The 22,147-nt window shown below is 38.7% G+C and overlaps 1 protein-coding gene across 1 annotated transcript in view; it reads right to left on the bottom strand.

Annotated features, from left to right (window-relative positions):
- Positions 1-497: 497 nt before the first annotated feature.
- The window catches only part of LOC126011797 (ketimine reductase mu-crystallin-like), a 54,534-nt gene continuing 32,884 nt past the window's right edge, over positions 498-22,147 (bottom strand). The window contains 3 exon segments of the mRNA XM_049775587.1: positions 498-967; positions 970-1,115; positions 4,538-4,635. Coding sequence (XP_049631544.1) covers positions 498-967; positions 970-1,115; positions 4,538-4,635 — 714 coding nt within the window.

The raw sequence follows: 22,147 nt of genomic DNA, 5'->3' as shown, positions 1-22,147 counted from the left end.
GAACTGTCTCCAAAGCCTAGCACCTTTCTCAGAAGATAAGCCCATCATCTATCAGAAAGATTCTAGAATGATAGAGAAGTATGTCTCCAGTCTGGGTGCAGGAGGGTTTGAGAGGATCATCCAACCTGTTATTAGGGAAGGAGAAGCAAAGTGTTGGCTCTTCCTGGAAAGTGATAAAGTATTCTTAGGTAACAAATTATCCCCAACTTTTATTTTCAGAATCAGAAAATTATTTATTTCAAGGGATTACAAATAGGAGTTAAATACAAAGGAAAGAGTTGCTACAATAATCTAGTAGGTATAAGGGAAAAATGGCCACCTAGCTTTGTTTTCTAACTACAACCAAGTGGAGATCTCATTATTAAGGTAAGACATTGTAAGCACAAAGCAATAACTCACTGGGGATTAACATCCTTCACTAGAGTTAAACAGAGATTACTGAGAGTTATTTAGCTTTGTCAAACTATATTATCCACTGTTACACAGGATCCTTAGGCTTATTTACTACATGACCAGAAATCATACATGAGTTTGGCTGCCTCCATGTTTTCCACACCCATTTCCCAAAACTTGAACATTGTGGTCTTCTCACAATGAGCTGGTCTCACTCCCTTGAGCACTTTCGACAGTTCAGCACAGATCTTGGCCTCCATCAAGAAGATGTCTCCACCCTTCCTTGAGTCCACATTCAGAACAATATGGTTCAAGAACTCATCTTTTATTTCTCCCCAGTCTGGTTTGTTGATTTCAGTGACATTAATGTGAGCCTCTAGTTTCACCCATTGACCAAACAAAATGGGCTTTGTTACCACAGAGACAGTTATGATCACATCTTCAACTAACAAAGCCTCTTGGACTGATGAACAGACCCCCACCTCTCCCTCCACAGCATCTGCAGATTTCTTTGCATTTTCTTCAGTGTGATTCCATATTCTCACCTCCTTAAAAGACAACTGCTCTGTGAAGCCTCATAGTGGTGAATGACCTGGACCCCAGCCCCAAGGATGCTGAGAACATCAACCCTAAAAGGTTTAAAAAACTTGGTGGTAATAGCAGGCACTGCAGTTGTTCTTTTTGCTGTTGTGACATTTCCAGTTATCACCAGGCTCTCATTCCTTCACTGTTAGCTCTCTGGGGTTTCCTCTTGCTCATATTGCTTATGGAATAATAATAAAATTTATTCTTGAAATTTTAGGTAACTCAGACTGGAAAAGATAGCATAGTGTGTAAATCACTTTCCTGGCACATGACAAATCTGGGTTTGATCCCTGGCACCATCCTTTTCCAAGATTGATCCATTAGCACAAAGCCAGGAATAATAAGCACTGAGTACAATTGGATATGGTCCAAAAACCACTACCACCCAAATATATCTCAGTTGATAAAGAATTATTCCTCAGGGCTCACATTTAATTGACCTGTCACTCAATAATATAAATCTCTTGGTCGAGGACAAAAATATTTACCTGTTAAAATATTTCATGTCTTAACTTGCTGGTCTCCCTATGAGCTGCAAAGTTTTCAAGTAAGAAATTTTTGCACCAATATAGAGTTCATATTTGATTGTGTGATGATGGACAGATAAATGACATTGTGTTTCTTTAACCCCTACATTTATCTTCATTTAAAATTATTTTTGGATTTGGACCACATCTGTCTGTGCTCAGGACTTATGCCAGTTCTGAGCTCAGGGATCACTTCTGGCTGGCATAAGGAACCACTTGGCGTGCTGGGAATCAAAGCCCAGTCAGCTGCATGGCAAGGCATGCACCCTATTTACTATCATTTTACCCCCACTTTATTTTTACTTTTTCTTTGTTTGTTATTGGGACACACCTGCAAATGCCCAGTGGTTACTCCTGGTTCTGTGCTCAGAAATTACTCCTGGAAGTAGGGACCATATGAGATTCCGGGGATTGGACCCGGATGAGTTGGCTGTGCACAAGGCAAACACCCTACCGGCTGTGCTATTGCTCTGTCCCCATTATTTTAACATTTTTAATTAAAAAGCTACAAGCCATGATTTACAAAATTATTGATAGTTGAATTTTAGGTATATAATATTCTAACACCAATCCTCCCACTAGAGTCAACTTCTTTCCACCTGTGTTTCCATGGTTCTCCCAATTGCCCCCCCCCCCACCATATCTGCCATCAAGAAAAGGAAGTTACAGGGGAATGGGGTTAAAGGCCTCAGGTTTACTAATAAAGTTGATGAGTGGAATAAGTATATATGTATATAAAGTACATATGTGTGTGTATATATATAGCATCAGGCACAATAACACTGGAAACACAAGATCCAAGCCACAACCAGACTCATTTGTCTTTCTAAAATATTAACTCCACTTGGACTCCTGTAAAGTAGTGACTTTCTTAGAAGAGAGGCTTTAGTAAGCCCTAGGAACTACCAGTTGTGATCCCAAAACATATTTTTTAATTCCTCTTTACGTAAACTTCTCTCAATCAATGACATACCTTGGGACATTGAGGCAGTTATGTTGCTTAAGAGGGGAGGCTTTGGTTTAAGGATCACTCCCCCATCAAAGTTGGGAAAGAATATTAATTTTAATGACCAGAATAGCTTTCACAACTCTGAGACTTCTTAAATCATGGACAATCGATAGTATGGAAAAGTCTACTCTGGAACTTGGAGCACAAGCCTAGTCCTAAGGCCTTTCTGAGGCTGAAGACCTACTCATGAAAGAACACACATGCTGTCTCTGTAGGAACTGGGCTGATCACATGGTTAGATGAGGGTGGCTCTCAGGTTCGGTTAGGAGCTACAGAGGAAAATTTGAACTTCTAGGTTCCATGAGAGATGTGACACCATGAAGAAACCTGAATCGAGCCCCTGAAAATGCCCTCCCTGGGACCATAACTCTGGACTACCACTCAGCCAATCCAGAATAAGCAAGAGGAGGCAGGTCTGGAAGTGAACTCGTGCTAGGTTAAAGCTGTGTTGACCCTGTGGGCCTGCAAGGGTCAACTTCCATTTCCCCAGTACTTTCTGTCCCACCTCCTCCCCCAGATGATGACCAGGAAAGAATGGGTCCGAGGCTGATGACCACAGACACTTTATTTCATTTCAACAATGTTTATATAGGACAAGAGGAAGTGGGATACTTGCAGGGTGACAGGACATAAAAAAAGTGAGATGCCAGGAAAAAGAGAATTGTGAACAGTGGGGATTAGGAATGCCTCAGGAGCAATATAATTTTGCCGGGTATTATCTCCTTAAATTAGAGCTGTTTTTGAAGGAGGAGGGATGGCTCAGTCAAGTCTGATAAGAAACTGTTGAGTTACAGCCCTTAGGATGGGCTTGGATGGTGGATGGATGGAGGGACCTTTCTCTGCCATTCCAGGCCATGTGGCTCTGCAACCCCCTTCAGCCAGCAGGTATCTGGGTCCAGGAAAGTGGCAGGTAGAAATCTCACTCACAAGCAGGCTTCAGGAAGTATCAGCTTCATTCATGCCCTATCCACCACATGTGTGGTCAATATTAACCATTTACGCATGCTATCCTTAGCTTGCCCTGCGTCTTAGCTTTTCCAGCCATGTCTCCTCCAGTTCCCTCTCCAGGCTGTCAAAGTCCCTTTTTCCCCTTGGTCAAAGGCCTTATCTAACCTTCCCAAGACCCCTCCCAGAAAAGGGCCGGTCTTGCAGGTAGTTACATGTAAATCTGGGGTGGAGTCACATCTCCCCCTTCTCTGAAATGTAAATGAAGCTTTTGTAATCCTGACTTCACCTTTAGCCAAAGGCGGGTAATATTTCCAAAGCAACAATATAATAAATGAAAATTAACATACCAGCCTTCTTCAAAAACATAACATTTCTGCAAAATATATCATACACCTGTAACTTTAAAAAAAATTCTTTTCTTTTTTCCAATGCTTTTTACCAAGCACTATCCTAGAACTTCTTTTGTTCCTATACCTTTAAACTATTTTGGGGAACTTTTTGTTCTTATTCACCTTCCCTACACACAAGCACAAAAGCATAATTTACAGAACATACATTTTAAAAACAGGCACAATACATTAAAATACACAGTAAACATTATACCATTGGAAACATTAACTATGGAAAACAATAAAACACATTTAAATCATTAAGAAAATGACTTAAGACAAAGTTAGATGCAGGAGGTTAGAAATCAGATCTTTTAGTTGGGCTAAGCTATATTACTCCCCCTTTTCAAAATTTTTTACACTACTACCTAATTTTTTCCCATTACCAACACCAATTGTGAAATTCTTTTACCTAAAACCAAATGTCCAGATGCTGATTTTGTCCCATGCTGCTCTCACCACATGGTTATACTGCATGGAGTTTCAGCCCCCTGCAGGCCGGTTCGCTCACACTGTTTTTTTGCTGACTATGTGGTCCCAGGTCCCGCAGTTGCTCTGGGGCTGTGTTCGCTGTCTCCATTCCACGCGCCACTGCCTCTGGTCCAAGCAGAAGTTTATCCTCTGCAGCTAGGGTGCTCAGGCTGCAGCAAAATCGGCCTGAATCGCTGAAGAGTGATGCCGGCTACAGCTGCCGTCTCCACAAGTGGGGCAGAATTTGGAACTGTAGCTCTTTGCTGCTTTGGCCATGTGTCTGCCGCTTCAGTGTTTTTTTCACTGGGAGCATCTGGATGTAGAGTTCAAAGTGATTTAAACTAAAAGTCCAGTTTGAAATTTTCAAAGTCGAAGTCCAAATTCAAGCTGACTTAGCTTTTCCAGCCATGTCTCCTCCTGTTCCTTCTCTACGTTGGCAAAGTTCCTTTTTCCCATTGGTCAAAGGCCTTATCTAACCTTCCCAAGACCCCTCCCAGAAAAGGGTGGGTCTTGCAGATAGTTAAAGGTAAATCCGGGGTGGAGTCACAGGAACCACTAATTACGAGGTGATGGTGCCCCTCTTTGTGTTGTCCTTTTTATCTCTGAGTGGTATCTCTCTGAAGTGTTTCACTTCAAGGAGAATCCCCTGAACAATTGTTCTATGGTGTCCCCTATAACAGTAGCTCTATGGGGTTATATTTTCCAGGCAGTTCAGGAGCAATCATCACAGAGGGGATCCAATAAAAAGCGTTGCTTGCAGCTGCATGGCATTTATCTTAGTGGATTCTTCATTAAGTATATCTTTTCAACATGCCTCTTCCCATTGCTCCTTAACCCCCTTCTCCTCAAATCCCTCCTTCCCGAACATTGAACCTCTGAGAGCCCACATTTTTTCTAGTACCACCATTCACTGAACTTTTATTCAGTGTCTACATATGTCAGTGCACATATATGTATATATTTGCATATACATATACAAATGATCCATGGACAAACCAATATTTGGCAGAGATCATTTACTTCTCTAATGTTTTCATAAGGAAATAAGTTCTAATGTCCCTCCTTGCTAAAAGATTTATGTTTACTAGATGCTTTTTATTACAGAGATTTCAGGATCCCAAGGTTGTCTAAGGGTCAACTAAGTGATCTATGAGGAGAGGAGTAGTTATTTCAATGTTAATTTATTTCTGCATAAGGCATGAGGGTGGTGAGGGTTACCTGGAGCTATATGCCCTATTCTGCATTTATTTACCAGATGACTTGAGTTGGGACTCAAAGGTGGAAGAAGAAGAGAAGGCAGGTTATAGCAATGCTCAGGTCATGCATACAATGTGGGGTGTGATGGTTTTAGAGTCACAGAGGACTCATATGTGTGGGCCCTGTTGATTTCAAACACCAGGATTTAATACCCTTGGTTACTTACTTCTGTCATAACATTAATCTGGTACCAGTCTTTATGTCAGAATTCTCAACTTAAGAACATATGACTTCAGATAGGCCTCCACTATATTCCAAGGAAACCAGCTAAAGATTACATTAGATGGAGATCTAGTGTATGAGACTAGAGGCCAATTGGCAGGGCAAGGGGACACAAGGAGACAAGGGGGAGCCAGGGTCAGAAAAACATTATGAAACACTGATGTATTCCACTTTCTAAAAGCTCAAATCAAATTATCATGAGCCTATCACTCCCAAGAAATAATTTATACTCAAAATCTTATTTATGAAAAATTCAAATAAGATACAAGCTGATAGAGTTATAGGAATATGCAAAGATTCAGTTTGGGTCCAATTCTCTGAGGATTAATGCAGTGAGATAATGGGGTGCAATAAGGAACATTAATCATTGACATAGAAACCATACTAGGATGCCGATTTTGCTATTATTAACTGTATGATCCTGCTAAAACCTTTAAACATTGGGGAAATCTTAGTTACTCAGTTTCCCTATTTCTCACCAGTAATAGGGATATAATGAAGATCAAAGCCTTCCTTGTCTTCTAGGGTAGCTCTGAGCTTTGGGAAGTAGAGGAAGGGTAGTTGATAAGCTATATAGCAAAGAAACGAATTGAAACTCTGTTTTTACTAACAATTATTTCTTCTTTCACATTCTAGAGAACAGTTATCACTGCTGGAAATATGTTAAAAAATCAGCACACATTGCATAGTTATCCTTTTTAATATTAAATTTAAACTATTCCTTTGAAGCATGACTCTTGAGTGGAGGAAAACATGAGTAGCTTCAGTCTATTACAGGACTATTGCATGAATTAGATCAGAGAACGAAGAGTAGAGAACTAGTTTATGTTAATTCTAGGGTGACTCAAATGAATGACCTGGTAGGGGTGTGTCTATAAAAGATGTTTCCAGTTTATCCAGATTGACATACATCACCTAAATGGTGCTGTACATCATTGATAAGGAAAAATTTTCCTGAGGACAAGGAAAGAGCATCAAGGGTCTTGGCCAGTGTGTGGGCCCAGGAATGATGAAGATGAATGTAATTGTGTGTGTATGAAAATGACCTTCCCCACATACACATGTAAGTGGTCCCCAGCAGTTCACTTCCTTGTTCTATTGTCAAGTATAGACAGAATTGGAACGTCAGGCCTAGAAAGTTTCAAGTGAAAAGAAAAGGATATTGTGGCCCATAAAAGAAAATTTTCAAATAAGGATAGAGAGCTGATTAGAGAAGCAAGAGGGTCAGCAGCAAGAAAAGAGGCTACTGGAAAGTCAAAAATAATAATTGCAAAAGCCCATGGGAACTGAGGTAGACAGAGAAGTACCAGGGTCCTCTTTGTGACTGAGAAGCACCACTTTCACACCCATGTCAGTGTATTCAAGAGAAAAAAGAAGAACCAGGACAAGGGGAAAGTCTCCTGGCCACCCTGGTTGGGCTCTGCCCAGCCAGCCCCACAGTCCCAAGAAATTGAAAAGACAGAGTAGCAATAGGTCCTCTTTGTGACTGAGAAGGGCTGTTTTTGGACACCAGTCAATGTGCCCCAGTAGAAAAACAAACACCAGAACAAGGGGAAGGGCCTTCTAGTCACCCAATCTGGGCTCCACTTAGCCACACAATCCCAAGAAACTGAGGCAGATAGAACGGCAATGGGGTTCTCTTTATAACTCATAAGTGCCATTTTCACAACCAAATCAATACATCCTGAAAAGAGTTTGGCTGCTCAACTTCACTCCATGTTGACACATTTTTTTACAATCAATGAGTCACAGGGCAGCACATAATAAACTTTATAACTCATAAGTGCCATTTTCACAACCAAATCAATACATCCTGAAAAGAGTTTGGCTGCTCAACTTCACTCCATGTTGACACATTTTTTTTACAATCAATGAGTCACAGGGCAGCACATAATAAACACCACCGGATGTGAAGGTCACAATGGGAAAGAAAGCAGACACATTTAGACAGAAAATAAAGTTCTGAGGCCCCGACTAGTATTAGCCAGCTTATAGGCTCTTAAAAGACTTTAGAAAAGTAATGTTGAGAATGCTTTTAGGAATTTAAAGGTATCATGGAACTAACAACCAATAAGTCTTAAGGGGATATGAGCACAGAAATTAGAAGGCTCCAAACAGAAATGGCAGAACTGAAAAAGTTGGGACATGAAATGAAACTCATGGAAAGGCCTCACCAGCAGAATAATAGCTGCTCAGGACAGAATCAGAGACCTCTAAGATGAATACCTACAGACAACAGCAGAAGATGGAAAGGGGTCTTAAAATAAATGAAGATGATAAGAGAATTTTGAGATAAATTCAGGAGAAATAGCATAAGAATCATCAGCATTCCAGTGAGTTGGGAAGATAGAAGTCTAGACATGAAGAAGCATCAGTCAAAGATATCACTGTTGAGAAATTCCCAACCTGGAAAGTGCATGTACCCACATCCTGGAAGCATGAAAGGTACCAAAAAAGATCTAAATAAAAATACTTTCAAGACATATCCTAATAAGAAAGATGAAAACCATAGAGATAGAATACTGAAAGCAGTAAGATCAAAGAAGGAAATCATATACAAAGAAGTGTCCTTGAGATATACACCAGATTTACCAAAGGCAACCCTCCAAGCCAAAGTTAGTTATAGAATACAATGAAAAAAATCAATAAAATAAACACCTCATCAAGAATACATTATCCTGCTAGACTGCCATTCAGATTTGAAGGAATGAGTAGCATAGATAAAAAAAAAAATATCTCAGGAACTTTGTAGACTCAACACCAACTTTAAAAGAAGAACTGGCAGTACATAAAAAAAATACAAACACAACAAACTTCTACAAAAATATGGCACAAAATTTTATGACAATTATCTCTCTCAATGTTAATGGACTAAAGCACCATTTAAGGGCACTGAGTGGCAAATTGGATTAGACAATTGAATTCAAAATTCTTCTGCCTGAAAGAAACATAATTAAATAACCATAGCAAACATAAAGACAAAGGTTGGAAGACAATTATTCAAGCAAACAGCTCCTTCAAAAATGTGCAGGTATCTATCAGATGATAGATTTACTACTCAAAAAGGAGCTTCCTGATTTCCTGCTTGAGGATGAGGAGGAAGACCTTTGGGAAAGGAATATGGGAGGCGTCACTTTCCCCAACTTTAAATTGTATTCAAAGCTATAGTCATTAAAACAGCAGGGTACTGTAATAAAGACAGACCCTCAGATCAGTGGAATAGACATGAATGAGTATTCAGAGAATGTGCCCCAAATATATAATCAATTAATTTTTGATAAAGGGGCAAAAAATAAAAAATGGAGCAAACAAAGCCTCTTCAACAAGTGGTGTTAGCACAACTGGTCAGCCACTTGCAAAAAAAGAGAACTCAGACCTCCACCTAACACCATGCACACAGGTCAACTCCAAATAGATTAAAGACCTTGATATCAGACCCAACATCATAAAATATATAGAACAATATGTAGGTAAAACACTCCATGACATTGAAACTAAAGGCATCTTCAAGGAAGAAACAGCACTCTACAAATAAGTGGAGGCAGAGATTAACTGATGGGACTATATTTAGCTGAGAAGCTTCTTCACCTCAAAGTAATAGTGTTGAGGATACAAAGGTCACCCACAGAATGGGAGAAACCAGTGATGGGCAAGATTGGACATTGAGCTCCCATTTGATCCAGTGAAGCCTCATCCCCCACCCTTTCTCCCTAGGTAACTTGACCTTACCTGCAAGACCCCGCCCATTCCTGGGAGGGGTCTTGGAAAAGGTAGATAAGGCCTTTGACCCAGGGGATTAGGGCTTTTTGGGTCTCTGCCCTTTTGGTCTTTGACCAGCATGGAGGTCAAAGGAAGATGGCTGAAAGGAGTTAAGATGCAGGGCTAAGAATAGCAAGTGCTTGAAAGGTTATATAGGCCACACACATGTGGTGGATAGGGATGAATAAAGTTGATGCTTCCTGATGCCTGCTTGTGAGTGAGTTCAATACCCATCACTTTCCTGGACTCCAGACCCGCCAGTTCATGGGGGATGAAACCACGTGGCCTGGCAGAGAAAAATCCCTCCATCCACCTCCATCCAAAATCATCATTAATTATTTAACGCAACAATCCAGCTATACCACTCCTAGGGATATACCTTAAGAACACTAAAACACAATACAAAAATGCCTTTCTCCCACCTATATTCATTGTAGTACTATTTACAATAGTCAGACTCTGGAAACAACCAAGATGCCCTTCACCAGATGAATGGCTAAAGAAACGGTGGCACATATACACAATGGAATATTATGCAGCCATCAGGAGAGATGAAGTCATGAAATTTTCTTATACGTGGATGTACATGGAATCTATTATGCTGAGTGAAATAAATCAGAGGGAGAGAGATAGACACAGAATAGTTTCATTCATCTATGGATTTTAAGAAAAACAAAAGACATTATTGTAATAATTCCCAGAGACAACAGAGATGTGGCCTGGAAGGACTGGCTCTCGATGTAAAGCTCACCACATAAAGTGGTGAATTCAGTTAGAGAGATGACTACACTATCTATCATGACAATGTTAATGAGTGAGAGAAGTATATGCCTCCCCCTGTCTCGAATATAGGCAGGGGGAGGGGAAGGAGGGAGATGGGGGGCATTAGTGGTGGGAAGGTTGCACTGGTGAAGCAGGGTTTTCTTTTTACGACTGAAATCCAACTACAATCATATATGTAATCATGGTGCTTAAAGAATTTTTTTTTAGAAAAAAACCATACATTCCTTTAAGCCAACTTTATCCACAATAACATTATAAAATGAAATACTTTAAAAAAAAAAAGACTCAGAAAGGTTATGAGAGGAAATCACACTCCTAAATACATATTCAGCCAATGAGGGTTGAACAAAATATTTTAAAAACCTGCTTATAGGGGAAAAAACCCTGCTTATAGGGACTGAGTTGTGGTGCAAGCTGTAAGGTGACTGCCTTGCCCATGCTAGCCAAGGACAGACTGCATTTCGATTCCACGGCATTCTATATGGTTCCCCAAGCCAGGAGCAATTTCTGAGTGCATAGCCAAGAATAACCCCTGAGAGTCACTGGGTGTGGCCCAAAAGTCAATAAATAAATAAATAAATAAATAAATAAATAAATAAATAAAAACCTACTTATAGATGAAGAAAAATATCAATATAACACTGTAGCAATTGGAGATTTGAATAACTCTCAATCACCTCTTGATAGATCAACCACGCTAAAATCAGTAAGGATATACTGGCTTTGAAGGAACACATGGAAGAATATAATTTAGTGGATTTACTTATATATAGGGATTTTCATCCCCCCAAAGCCACATACATATTCTTCTCCAGTCTACATGGGACAATCTCTAAGATAGACAACATGCAGGACCACAAAACATACCTCTGTGAAACTATGAGGATAAAAATTGTATCACCTATCTTCTCAGACTATGATGATCTGAAAAGCAAAGTTAATTACAAAGAACAGTGGAGAAATATCTGGACATGAAATAACTTATTATTGAACAACAAGTGGGTTAGAGAAGATATCAAAGAGGAAATCAAAAGATTCTTGGAAACAAATGAAATGAGGATCAAAGCTATCATAATTTTGGGGACACAGCAAAAGCAGTGTTAAGAGGAAAGTGGTCCTCAAACTACGGCCTGCGGGCCACATATTGTATTTATTCCCATTTTGTTTCTTCACTTCTAAATAAGATATATGCAGTGTGCATAGAAATTTGTTCATAATTTTTGTTTTTACTATAATCTGGCCCTCCAACAGTCTGAAGGACAGTAAACTGGCCCCCTGTTTAAAAAGTTTGAGGACCCCTGGAACTTTAGAGCTTTGCAAGCATTCATCAGGAAGGAAGAAAGGACCCACATAAATAACTTCACTGCAGTTTAAGAAATTGGAAAATGGGACCGGAGAGATAGCATGGAGGTAGAGCTTTTGCCTTTCATGCTGAAGGATAGTGGTTCGAATCCCGGCATCCCAAATGGTCTCCAGAGCCTGCCAGGAGCAATTTCTGAGCACAGAGCCAGGAGTAATCCCTGAGCGTTGCCAGGTGTGATCGAAAGAAAGAAAGAAAGAAAGAAAGAAAGAAAGAAAGAAAGAAAGAAAGAAAGAAAGAAAGAAAGAAAGAAAGAAAGAAAGAAAGAAAGAAAGAAAGAAAGAAAGAAAGAAAGAAAGAAAGAAAGAAAGAAAGAAAGAAAGAAAGAAAGAAAGAAAGAAAGAGAGAAAGAGAGAGAGAGAGAGAAAGAGAGGGAAAGAGGGAGGGAGGAAAGAGAGAGGGAGAGAAAGAGAGGGAGGGAGGGAGGGAGGAAGAGGGAAGAAAGAAGGGAGGAAGGAAGGAAGGAGAGGAGGAAAGAAAGAAAGAAAAAAAGAAAGAATGAAAGAAAAAGAAGAAAGAAAGATAGAAAGAAAGAAAGAAAAAAAGAAAGAATGAAAGAAAAAGAAGAAAGAAAGATAGAAAGAAAGAAAGAAAAAAAAAAGAAAGAAAGAAAGAAAGAAGAAAGAAAGAAAGAAAGAAAGAAAGAAAGAAAGAAAAAGAAAGACGTGCAGGTGTTGCTTCTGGCTCTGCACTCAGAAATCACCCCTGGCAGATTGGGGGAACCATATAGAATGTTGGAAATTTAACCGGGTCCCTCCCGGGTGGGCTGTGTGCAGGGCTGCGTTCCCTACTGCTGTGCTATCCAGTTCTGAAGGAACTTTTCTTAATATAATCAAAAACATTTACCACAAGTCCACAGCAAACAATATAATTAGTGAGAAAAAAACTAAAAACCTTCCCTCTAATATCTGGCAAAAGAAAATGTTGCCGATTCTCACCACTTCTATTTAATATAGTATAGAAAGTACTTCCCTTTGCAATTAAGCAAGAAAAAGTTATCAAGAAAGGGAAAATTTGTGAATGACAAATAACTATTTGTAGATAAAATGCTACTATATTTAGTAATTTATAAAGATGTTACAAAAAGCTCCTAGAAACAATGGATTTGTATAGCAAACTGTTAAGCTACATCATTAATATGCAAAAATCTATGACTTCTATATTCAAGTAACTAAAGAGAAGAAAAATATTAAAAGAATACAATTGCATTCTAAATGTGTCTCAGAAAATCAAGTATCTCAGAATCAACCTAACTAAAGATGTGAAAGATGTATAAAAGAAAAATACAAAACACTGCTTCAACAAACAGAAGACACAAGGAAATGAACATGCATGAATTGGGAGGATTAACATCATTAAAATGGCAATACTCTCCAAAGCACTGTGCAGACTTAATGCAATCCCTATAATGATACCCATGACATTTTTCAAAGAAAGAGAGGAAATACTCCAAAAATTCATATGGAACAATAAATCTCTATGAACAGCTAAAGCAATCCTTGGGAGAAAGTAGATAGGAGGCATCACTTTCCCCAAACTTAGATTGTACTATAAAGAAGTAGTAATTAGGGGACGAAGCAGTGGCACGAAGTGGTAAGGCATCTGCCTTGCTGGAACTAGCCTAGGACGGACCACAGTTCAGTCCCCCAGCATCCCATATGGTCCGCCAAGCCAGGAGTGATTTCTGAGTGCATAGCCAGGAGTAAACCCCTGAATGTCACCAGGTGTGGCCCAAAAAACAAAGAGGAAGGAAGGAAGGAAAGAAGGAAGGAAGGAAGGAAGGAAGGAAGGAAGGAAGGAAGGAAGGAAGGAAGGAAGGAAGGAAGGAAGGAAGAGAAGAAAGAAAGAAGCAAGAGAAAAAAAGAGAGAAAGAAAGAAAAAAAGAAAGAAGAAGAAAAAGAAAGAAAGAAGAAAAAAGAAAGAAAGAAAGAAAGAAAGAAAGAAAGAAAGAAGAGAAAGAAGAAAGAAAAAGAAAGAAAAAGAAAGAAAGAAAGAAAAAGAAAAAAGAAAGAAAGAAAAAGGAAGAAAGAAAGAAAGAAAAAGAAAGAAAGAAAGAAAGAAAGAAAGAAAGAAAGAAGAGATAGTAATTAAAATAGCATATTACTGGAATAAAGACAGATCAATAGTGAGGAATTGGCTTGAATATTCTGAGACTGACCCTCAGGTATATAATGAATTAATCTTTAATAAATGGAAAAGAAATATGAAGTGGAACAAGGAAAGCCTCTTCAACAAGTGGTGCTGGGAAAACTGGTCAGCTTCATGCCAAAAATTAAACTAAGACCTCTTTTTAATGCTCTGTAAAAAAATTAAATCAAAATGGATTAAAGTCCTGAGCCAAAAGGTAGTCATAAGAAATGAGGGCCCGGAGAGATAGCACAGCGGTGTTTGCCTTGCAAGCAGCCGATCCAGGACCAAAAGGTGGTTGGTTCGAATCCCGGTGTCCCATATGGTCCCCCGTGCCTGCCAGGAGCTATTTCTGAGCAGATAGCCAGGAGTAACCCCTGAGCAACGCCGGGTGTGGCCCAAAAACCAAAAAAAAAAAAAAAAAAAAAAAAGAAATGTAAGAACTCTTCATCACATTGAAGCTAAATGTGTCTTCAAGAATGAACTGAGCACTAGTGAAAGCAAAGATAAGCAAAAGGGACTACATTAAAATAAAAAGTTTCTGCACTTCAAAAAAAAAGTTGACCAGAATACAAAGACTGCCAGTTTATTGGGAGAAATTATTCACCCAGTACCCACCTTAGAAGGTTTAATAATAAGATAAATAAGACCATTTAGCAAGGCAAACATTTAATCATATTAAAAAATGGGGAGGAATGACCAGAAACTTTCTCTAAGAAGAAATACAAATAAAAGGCACATGAAAAAATTCTCCGTATCATTAGTCATCAGGTAAATGTAAATCAAAATGAGATATCATCTCACACCACAAAGACTCATACACATTAAAAATAACAAGATCAACCTGTGCTTGTGTGAATGCAGGGAAAACGGGACTCTCATTCACTGCTGGTAGGAATGTAGCCTGGTCCAGTCTTTTTGGAAAACTGTATGTATATTCTTCAAACCCCTAGAAACTGGAGTTCCCATATGACCCAGAAATATCATTACAGGGAATATATTGTAGGAGCTCAAAAACACAATGCAAAAAAGGCATCTACACTCCTATGTTTACTGTAGCACTATTTACAATAGCCAGAATCTTGAAACAATCCAAGTGACTGAGAACAGATGAGTGAATAAAGAGACTATGGTGCATCTACACAATGGAATATTATGCAACTTTTAGGATAAATAAAATTATGAAATTTTCTTATAGATGATGGATATGGGGAGTATTATGCTGATCAAAATGAATCAGGATTCATCATACATAGGATGGTAGCAATAATTTGTGGGATATAAAATAAAGATAGTATGATAGTGATATGCAAATTTAATAGAGACAAGGGTTAAGAAGATGGTCCATGGTAGGAAGCTTGTCGCAGAGTGGGGGGATACAATTAGGGCAAAAACTGAGAGACTGTGACAATGATAGTTGGAAATGATCACTCAGGACAAAAAGTGAGTGGTGAAAGGTGATAACATGATACCCATGATACCATTTCAGCAACAATATTGCAAATCACAGTGTCTCAAAGGAAAAAAAGACAGAAGAAAAATGCCAGTGACAGAGATAGAATCAGGTAAGAGGAGGATGGCGGAGTAGGGTAGGACTGAAACTGGAGACTTTAATGGAAGGAAATGTGTACTAGGTGAAGAGATGAGAGATGACACTGTATAACTAAAACTCAATTATGAACAACTTTGTAACTGTGTCTCTAAAGTGATTCAATTAAAAACTATACAAAATAAAAGATCATGGGATTGAGTTTCCTAGGGTAGGAGGCCTAGAAGAATGGAAGAGAAGTATAGGAGAAAATAAGCAAACAGAGTGAGAGGCTGTGTTTGAAAGCAGTTGTAGGCTGAGGTGGGGAATAGCTGTCTTTCCTCTTCAGGCTGGTCTTTTTTTTGTTTGTTTGTTTGTTTTTCTGGGAGGGTCACAAAGCAAAAAAACAACCCTGGTATATGGCAATGATAAGGTATGGAGCCAGTAGTTGTTCCCATGACAATATGCTTCAAGAGTGGAGAAACCCTGAATCTCTTAGGCCACGGGAATTTCCTTCCTTCCCCAATACTTGCTGTGCCTATAAAATAAAAAAAAAAAAAAAAAAAAAAAAAAAAAAAGGTGGGGTAACACAAACCCTGTCACTGCAGCACTTTTTCTGGTGTTGTTTTGTTTTATCCTTTTTTTTTTATATTATTTTCCTTCTCCTTTTTCTTCCACTTTTTTTTTTCTTTTCCACTTTTGTGGATATTATTTGGTGATTTTTTTTTTTTTAGTAATTGATACCAATTTTTTTTCTCCTTTTCCTTAACCTTTTTACCTCCAACAGAATAGCATAATTTGAATCATTCAGCCTCATAAATTGATGGGGGAAAAGAATGATACCAGGACCAGTCATATGAACATGTAGTGTAAAGAAAAAAATGACCAGATTGGAACACCAAACAGAATAGATACCCAACCTATAACAAGCTGTAAGGCAAAGACCATTTGCAGTAGGATTCTTGCGGGTAAAGGAGGGAGATGTGGGAAACATGCTGGGAACAAGAGTGGAGGGAGGATAACAATGGTGGTGGGAATGCCCTTCATTCATTGTCACTATGCGTCGTAAATAATTCTGTGTAAATGAACTTCAGTCACAATAAAAAAATAAAATAAATAAATAAATAAATAAAAAGAAATTGCTCATGGCTTGGGGACCATATGGAGCACTGGGGGATCAAACCGTGGTCTGTCCTAGGCTAGCGCCAGCAAGGCAGATGCCTTACTGCTCCGCACCACCTCTCTGGTCGTTTTTTTTTTTTTTTTTTTTTTTTTTTAACTCCTTTTTTATGGTCAATTTTTTAAAAGCCTGGGCCAGAGAAATAGTTTGCCCTTAGCTCCTAAGAAGCAGTTTGCTCTCAGGAAATCTAGAAACACAAGAGGATGACTTCCCCCCATTCAGTATTTGATCTAACAGAAAATGACCACATCTGGAGATGGGGCCAGGTAATAACACCAATCCAAGGTGCTACATTCAAAGGTGTTTCTAACCAATTAGTAACAAGGTGTATACTGAGTGAGATAGAAACAGGTAAATTCCAGTAATTTCTTACAACTGAACCATTCGGTGGACTCTAGAGGTTTTTGCAGGACTTACTCCATGCAACCATACCAGTTTCTGGTTTCTCCTTCCATATTGACAACACCCTATGCTTTGCTTCTACCTAGAGAATTTTATTGCAACCCAGTAAGAGAAGAAAATCCTTTCCTTTAAGAGTGTTTACCGTGGCCGGAGAGGTAACACGATGGTAAGGTGTTTGCCTCGCATGCAGAAGGACGGGGGTTCGAATCCCAGCATCCCTTATGGTCCCACCAGCCTGCCAGGAGTGATTTCTGAGCATAGAGCCAGGAGTAACCCCTGAGCGCTGCTGGGTGTGACCCAAAAACAAAAATAAAACAAAACAAAAAAAAAAACAAGAGAGAGAGAGGGGGGAGAGGGAGAGAGAGAGAGAGTGTTTCCTTTGTCATTTTGGGTTTTTAAAAACATTTATTAGGGACTATAAGTAAAGTGAGTAGTGCATTTGGCTTGCACACATTCGATCTGAGTTTGATCCCCAAACCCTGTGTGGTTCCCCAAACTCAGAGAGGAGTGATCCCTGAACACAGAGCCAGCAAACTGAAATTTCTGCATGCTACTTGTTTAACGAAATGTTGTGGTATTTTATTCTTCCATTTTATTCTGAAAACATTTCCTGTGATTATTTTTTTCTTGGAAAAGTAAGTATAGAGTGAGGGCCAGAGAGATAGCTTGGAGGTAAGGTGTTTGCCTTGCATGCAGAAGGACGGGGGGTTCGAATCCCAGCATCCCATATAGTCTCCCAAGCCTGTCAGGAGCGATTTCTGAGCGTAGAGCCAGAAGGGACCCCTGAGCGCTGCCGGATGTGACCCTAAAACAAAACAAAACAAAACAAACAAAAAAGAGTAAATACAGAGTTCTTCAAGTTTCCTCCCATTCCAGGATATATTCCTGAGGAGGTTAGACATTTCATTGAAAATCCTGAATTGGGTGTCAGCTATCTCTGAAATTATCCTGATTTCTTTCCTTCTTTCTCTCTCTCTCTCTCTTTCTATCCCTCTATCCCCTTCCTTATTTCCTTTTTATTTGCTTATTGTTTAGAGGTGATGAGAAGAGAGTAAAGTGAAGACTAAAAGGGGGGAGGACAAGAATGATTAATCTTTGAAGAACTTTGCAGACTCATTAAGTAGCAGCTAAATGAGCATCTTTGTCCCAAAAATCCTCAGCAGTGACCTTCCAATCCGAATCTGACAGTTGCATGACTGCCCTTGTTAACCGATGTCCCTGAATTAGCGTCAGTGCTCAATCACTGCTTCTGAAAACCTGCTGTCTGTCAGCTATGGAGATTTCCATGTTAAAGAATTATTTGCATATTTAAAAAGCTCCTAACAGCCCGCTAATTGGCATGGAGTTCCTGCAAGATGTGGAGATGCCCGTAAGCTATGTTGTTAACCCTGTCCACAAACAAACACGTGCCCATCAGCTTTACCTGTTTAAATTAAACTGTGATTACTGGGCAATCAAAACCCGACAAGTGTCATTACTAATTATCCAAATGAGACTTGAGATGTTTCAGACGCACTTAGATATTTTTATTTATTTTTCCAATTGCTTGTTTCACTTTACACCCGCAAACAACAGGAATAATCTAGTTCAACTAAATGGTTTTATCAAGTGCTTCACTTTTTAATTTATTTATTTACTTATTTTAATATAGCGAGGAACACTTCAAAAACAGTCATTTTAGAGTAAAATTAAAAAAAACCTATAGATCTACTGGAAAGAACTGCGTAAAATGGTAAAACCAGCAGGTGGCAGTGTGGACCAGAAAATAAAAATGTCATCAGGCCTTTTGAGTAAGGTACTAAGGTTTTATTTACTAACCCCTGAATAAGTTTTTGAATTAGCTTCTGCATTGTCCAGTCAGAAAGTGTTCTGGTACAGATATAGGTTATCGCTTTACATGAAAAGTTTTAGGTTTGAAAAATAAAACATAAAGCCTCAGAACAGCTTGGTGGTGACCTTATATTGTGGTTTGGGGGACCCGAGGAGTCCAGCGTGGTCTCTGCGATTCTTTGACTTAGGGTTCAGCCAGACCATTTTGGTTCTTGGTTTATCTCCCTTTCAGAAAACATGCTTTACTTCCCTTTCACTTAATCACGTCATTCCATTCAAGGTTGGTATACGTAATTTTTAAAAATTCACTTTTTATTAAGGCATCATGATTTACAAAGTTTTTTTGGTTATGGTTGTTGTTGTTGTTTTGGGGTCACACTCCGCTCAGGGATTACTCCTGGGACTACGCTCAGAAATCGCTCCTGGCTGGCTGGGGGACCATATGGGATGTTGGGATTCGAACCAATGACCTTCTGCATAAAAGGCAAACGCTTTACCTCCATGCTATCTCTCCGACCCCTCTATAAAATTTTTTACAGAGGTTTTATTATTTTTTTAAAATAATATCTTTATTTAAACACAGTGATTACAAACATGATTGTAGTTGGGTTTCAGTCATAAATATAACACCCCCTCTTCACCAGTGCCACATTCCCATCACCAATGCTCCCCATCTTCCTCCATCCCCTCTCTCCCACCCCACCCCCCGCCTTATTAGAGACAGGCTTTCTGCATCCCTCACTCACTGACATTGTTATGATAGTTATCACTGTAGTTATTTCCCTACCTACACTCACTACTCTTTGTGGTGAGCTTCATATCTTGAGCTGGTCCTTCTGGCCCTCATCTCTGGAAATAATTTCAATAATCTTTTATTTTCCTTAAAACTCATAGATGAGTGAGACTATTCTGTGTTTCTCTCTCCCTCTGATTTATTGCACTCAGCATAAGAGATTAGTTTTAGGCATACAACCCTCTAACACCAATCCCATCATCAGAGTCAATTTCTCTCTTTCATTGTCCCCAGGTTCCTTCCCATGCCCCCAGCCCTTGACAGTCACATTTTGCTTTTGGTTGTTGTGATTTGTGTCTTGTACAGTGTTGTTGGCTTTATGGTTTAGATGTACCACACCTCTACACCTCCTGTGTGCCTCAAACTGAAATCCCTGCTCCCTTACTTCCTTCCCACATCATCATCTTCTTCTTCTTCTTCTTCTTCTTCTTCTTCTTCTTCTTCTTCTTCTTCTTCTTCTTCTTCTTCTTCTTCTTCTTCTTCTTCTCTTCTTCTTCTTCTCTTCTTCTTCTTCTTCTTTTCCTTCTTCTTTTTTTTTTTTTTTCTTCTTTCTTCTTCTTCTTTTCTTCTTCTTCTTCTTCTTCTTCTTCTTCTTCTTTCTTCTTTTTCTTCTTCTCTTCTTTTTCTTCTCTTCTTCCTCTCTTCTTTTTTCTTCTCTTCTTCTTTTTCTTCTTCTTCCTTCTTTTCTTCTTGTTCTTTTCTTTTCCTTCTCCTCTCCTCCTCCTTATTCTCCTCCTCCTTCTTCTTCTTCATATATAAAATCTTTATTTAAGCACCATGATTACAAGCATGATTATAGTTAGCTCTCAGTCATAAACAGAACATCCCCTTTGTCAGTGCAGCATTCCCATCACCAGTGCCCCCTCCCTCCTCATCTTACTCCCTCCCTTTGACGTCTTTCCTTTCCTGTACTTCTAAATTCTATAATCTAAGGACCAGGGTAATCTAATTATCCCCCAATTTCCTTGTTTTGCTATTCTATATATAAAAGTAAGTGAGATACTTTGGTATTTGTATTTTCCCCCCTCTGAGTTAGATGATTATTTTCAAAATACTTTTTGGTTTCTAGGATGGATTAACTAAAACTAAATAATGTTATTCTTAAAATTTTTAAAGGGCCAGACAGATAATAATATTGTCAAAAATTAATATTGTTGTTTAAATTTTTTAATTAAGTAACATTATTGTTAAAAGTTTGCCTTTGAGGGGTCAGAGATATAATACAACATTTACCTTGCACACAATTGAACAGGGCTGACTATTATTAGCTATACCAAGAGTGACCCCTGAGCAAAGAGCCAATAATAATAAGACTGAGCAACTACCAAGAGTAGACCAAAACATAAACCAAAGGAAAGATGTTAAACTTTATAGGAAACAGTTGACTTAGATATAAGTGAAATATTTTAAGGTTTATTTTAAGAAAATCATTCTAAGGAAGGGTTATTTTGGTATGAAAGAAACAGGCATAAAAATTAAATCTTCGAGCAAGTATAACATGGAGAGTCCCACATGACTTTACAATGTTAAAATATTAGTTGCTTCGTCTTATTTTGCTATTTCACTGAGATTATTTAGCTGGAAAGAGATATGAGAAATAAAATTTTACAATACTCTTGCTCTTATTTTTGTTTTTTTTTTTTTTTGTTTCTTTGCTCAATTAAAACTACTGAAAATGTATTCACAATTATTGTAAATGGTTAAACTTTAAATTCAGTTGTCAAACATCTTGCTAATTAAAAAAATCTTCATCCTAGGATGAATTGCCTTTTATTTATGAGTGGTATACTGGGTGGGAGAGAAGTGGGGAATGTTGGGGTCAACTCACCTGTGCTCAGCACTTACTCCTGCTCCTGGCAATGCTCTAGAACCATATGCAGTGCTGGGGATGTAACAGAGGACGGCCATTGGCCATTGGCAAAGTGCCTTAGTATGTACAATTTCTCCAACTTTTCACCTATAGTGAAATAGTTTCTCTATTTCATCTATAGTGAAATAGAGATAGTTTTCACCTATCTTTGGATTCTCCAGACAAACTAAACCAAAAGGGAGAAGTGGGGTGGGGATAATAGGGAGAGGGAAGAACAGATTATAAAGAGAGGCAGAAAGAGAGAGAATGAGAGTCAGAGAGGACAGAGAGAGACTTAAAGAAATTACGTGATTTTGTGGAGTGGTTGGACTGTCTAACTCTGCAGGATAACTCTGACAGGCAGGAAACCAACTACTAACAGGCAGTTTTTGGGCCAAAGGTGCTCTGTGAACTTAAGTCACTCTTGTTTCCTGGGGAGATAACCTTTTGTTTGTTTTTAGGTCTTCAACTGACTGGATAAGGTTCACCCACATTATAGAGAAAACTGCTTGGTTCAAAAGGTCAATTAAAATATTAATCTAATATTTAAAATATATACATTTACAGAAATCTTCACAACCACGTTGATCAAAATTTTGGCTCTCATGGACAAGCTACAATGACACATAAAAATATATGGAACTATCAAAACCCTTTATTTTTCCTCCTGAAAAGATATCCTAAGTCATTAGATAGAATGTAGAATGGGTAGACACTTGCTATATGGTCACATTC

Source organism: Suncus etruscus, chromosome 6, assembly GCF_024139225.1.
Source record: "Suncus etruscus isolate mSunEtr1 chromosome 6, mSunEtr1.pri.cur, whole genome shotgun sequence".
Classification (NCBI taxonomy): domain Eukaryota; kingdom Metazoa; phylum Chordata; class Mammalia; order Eulipotyphla; family Soricidae; genus Suncus; species Suncus etruscus.
The sequence above is the reverse complement of the archived record's forward strand: the minus strand, read 5'-3'. Positions and strand labels throughout refer to the sequence as shown.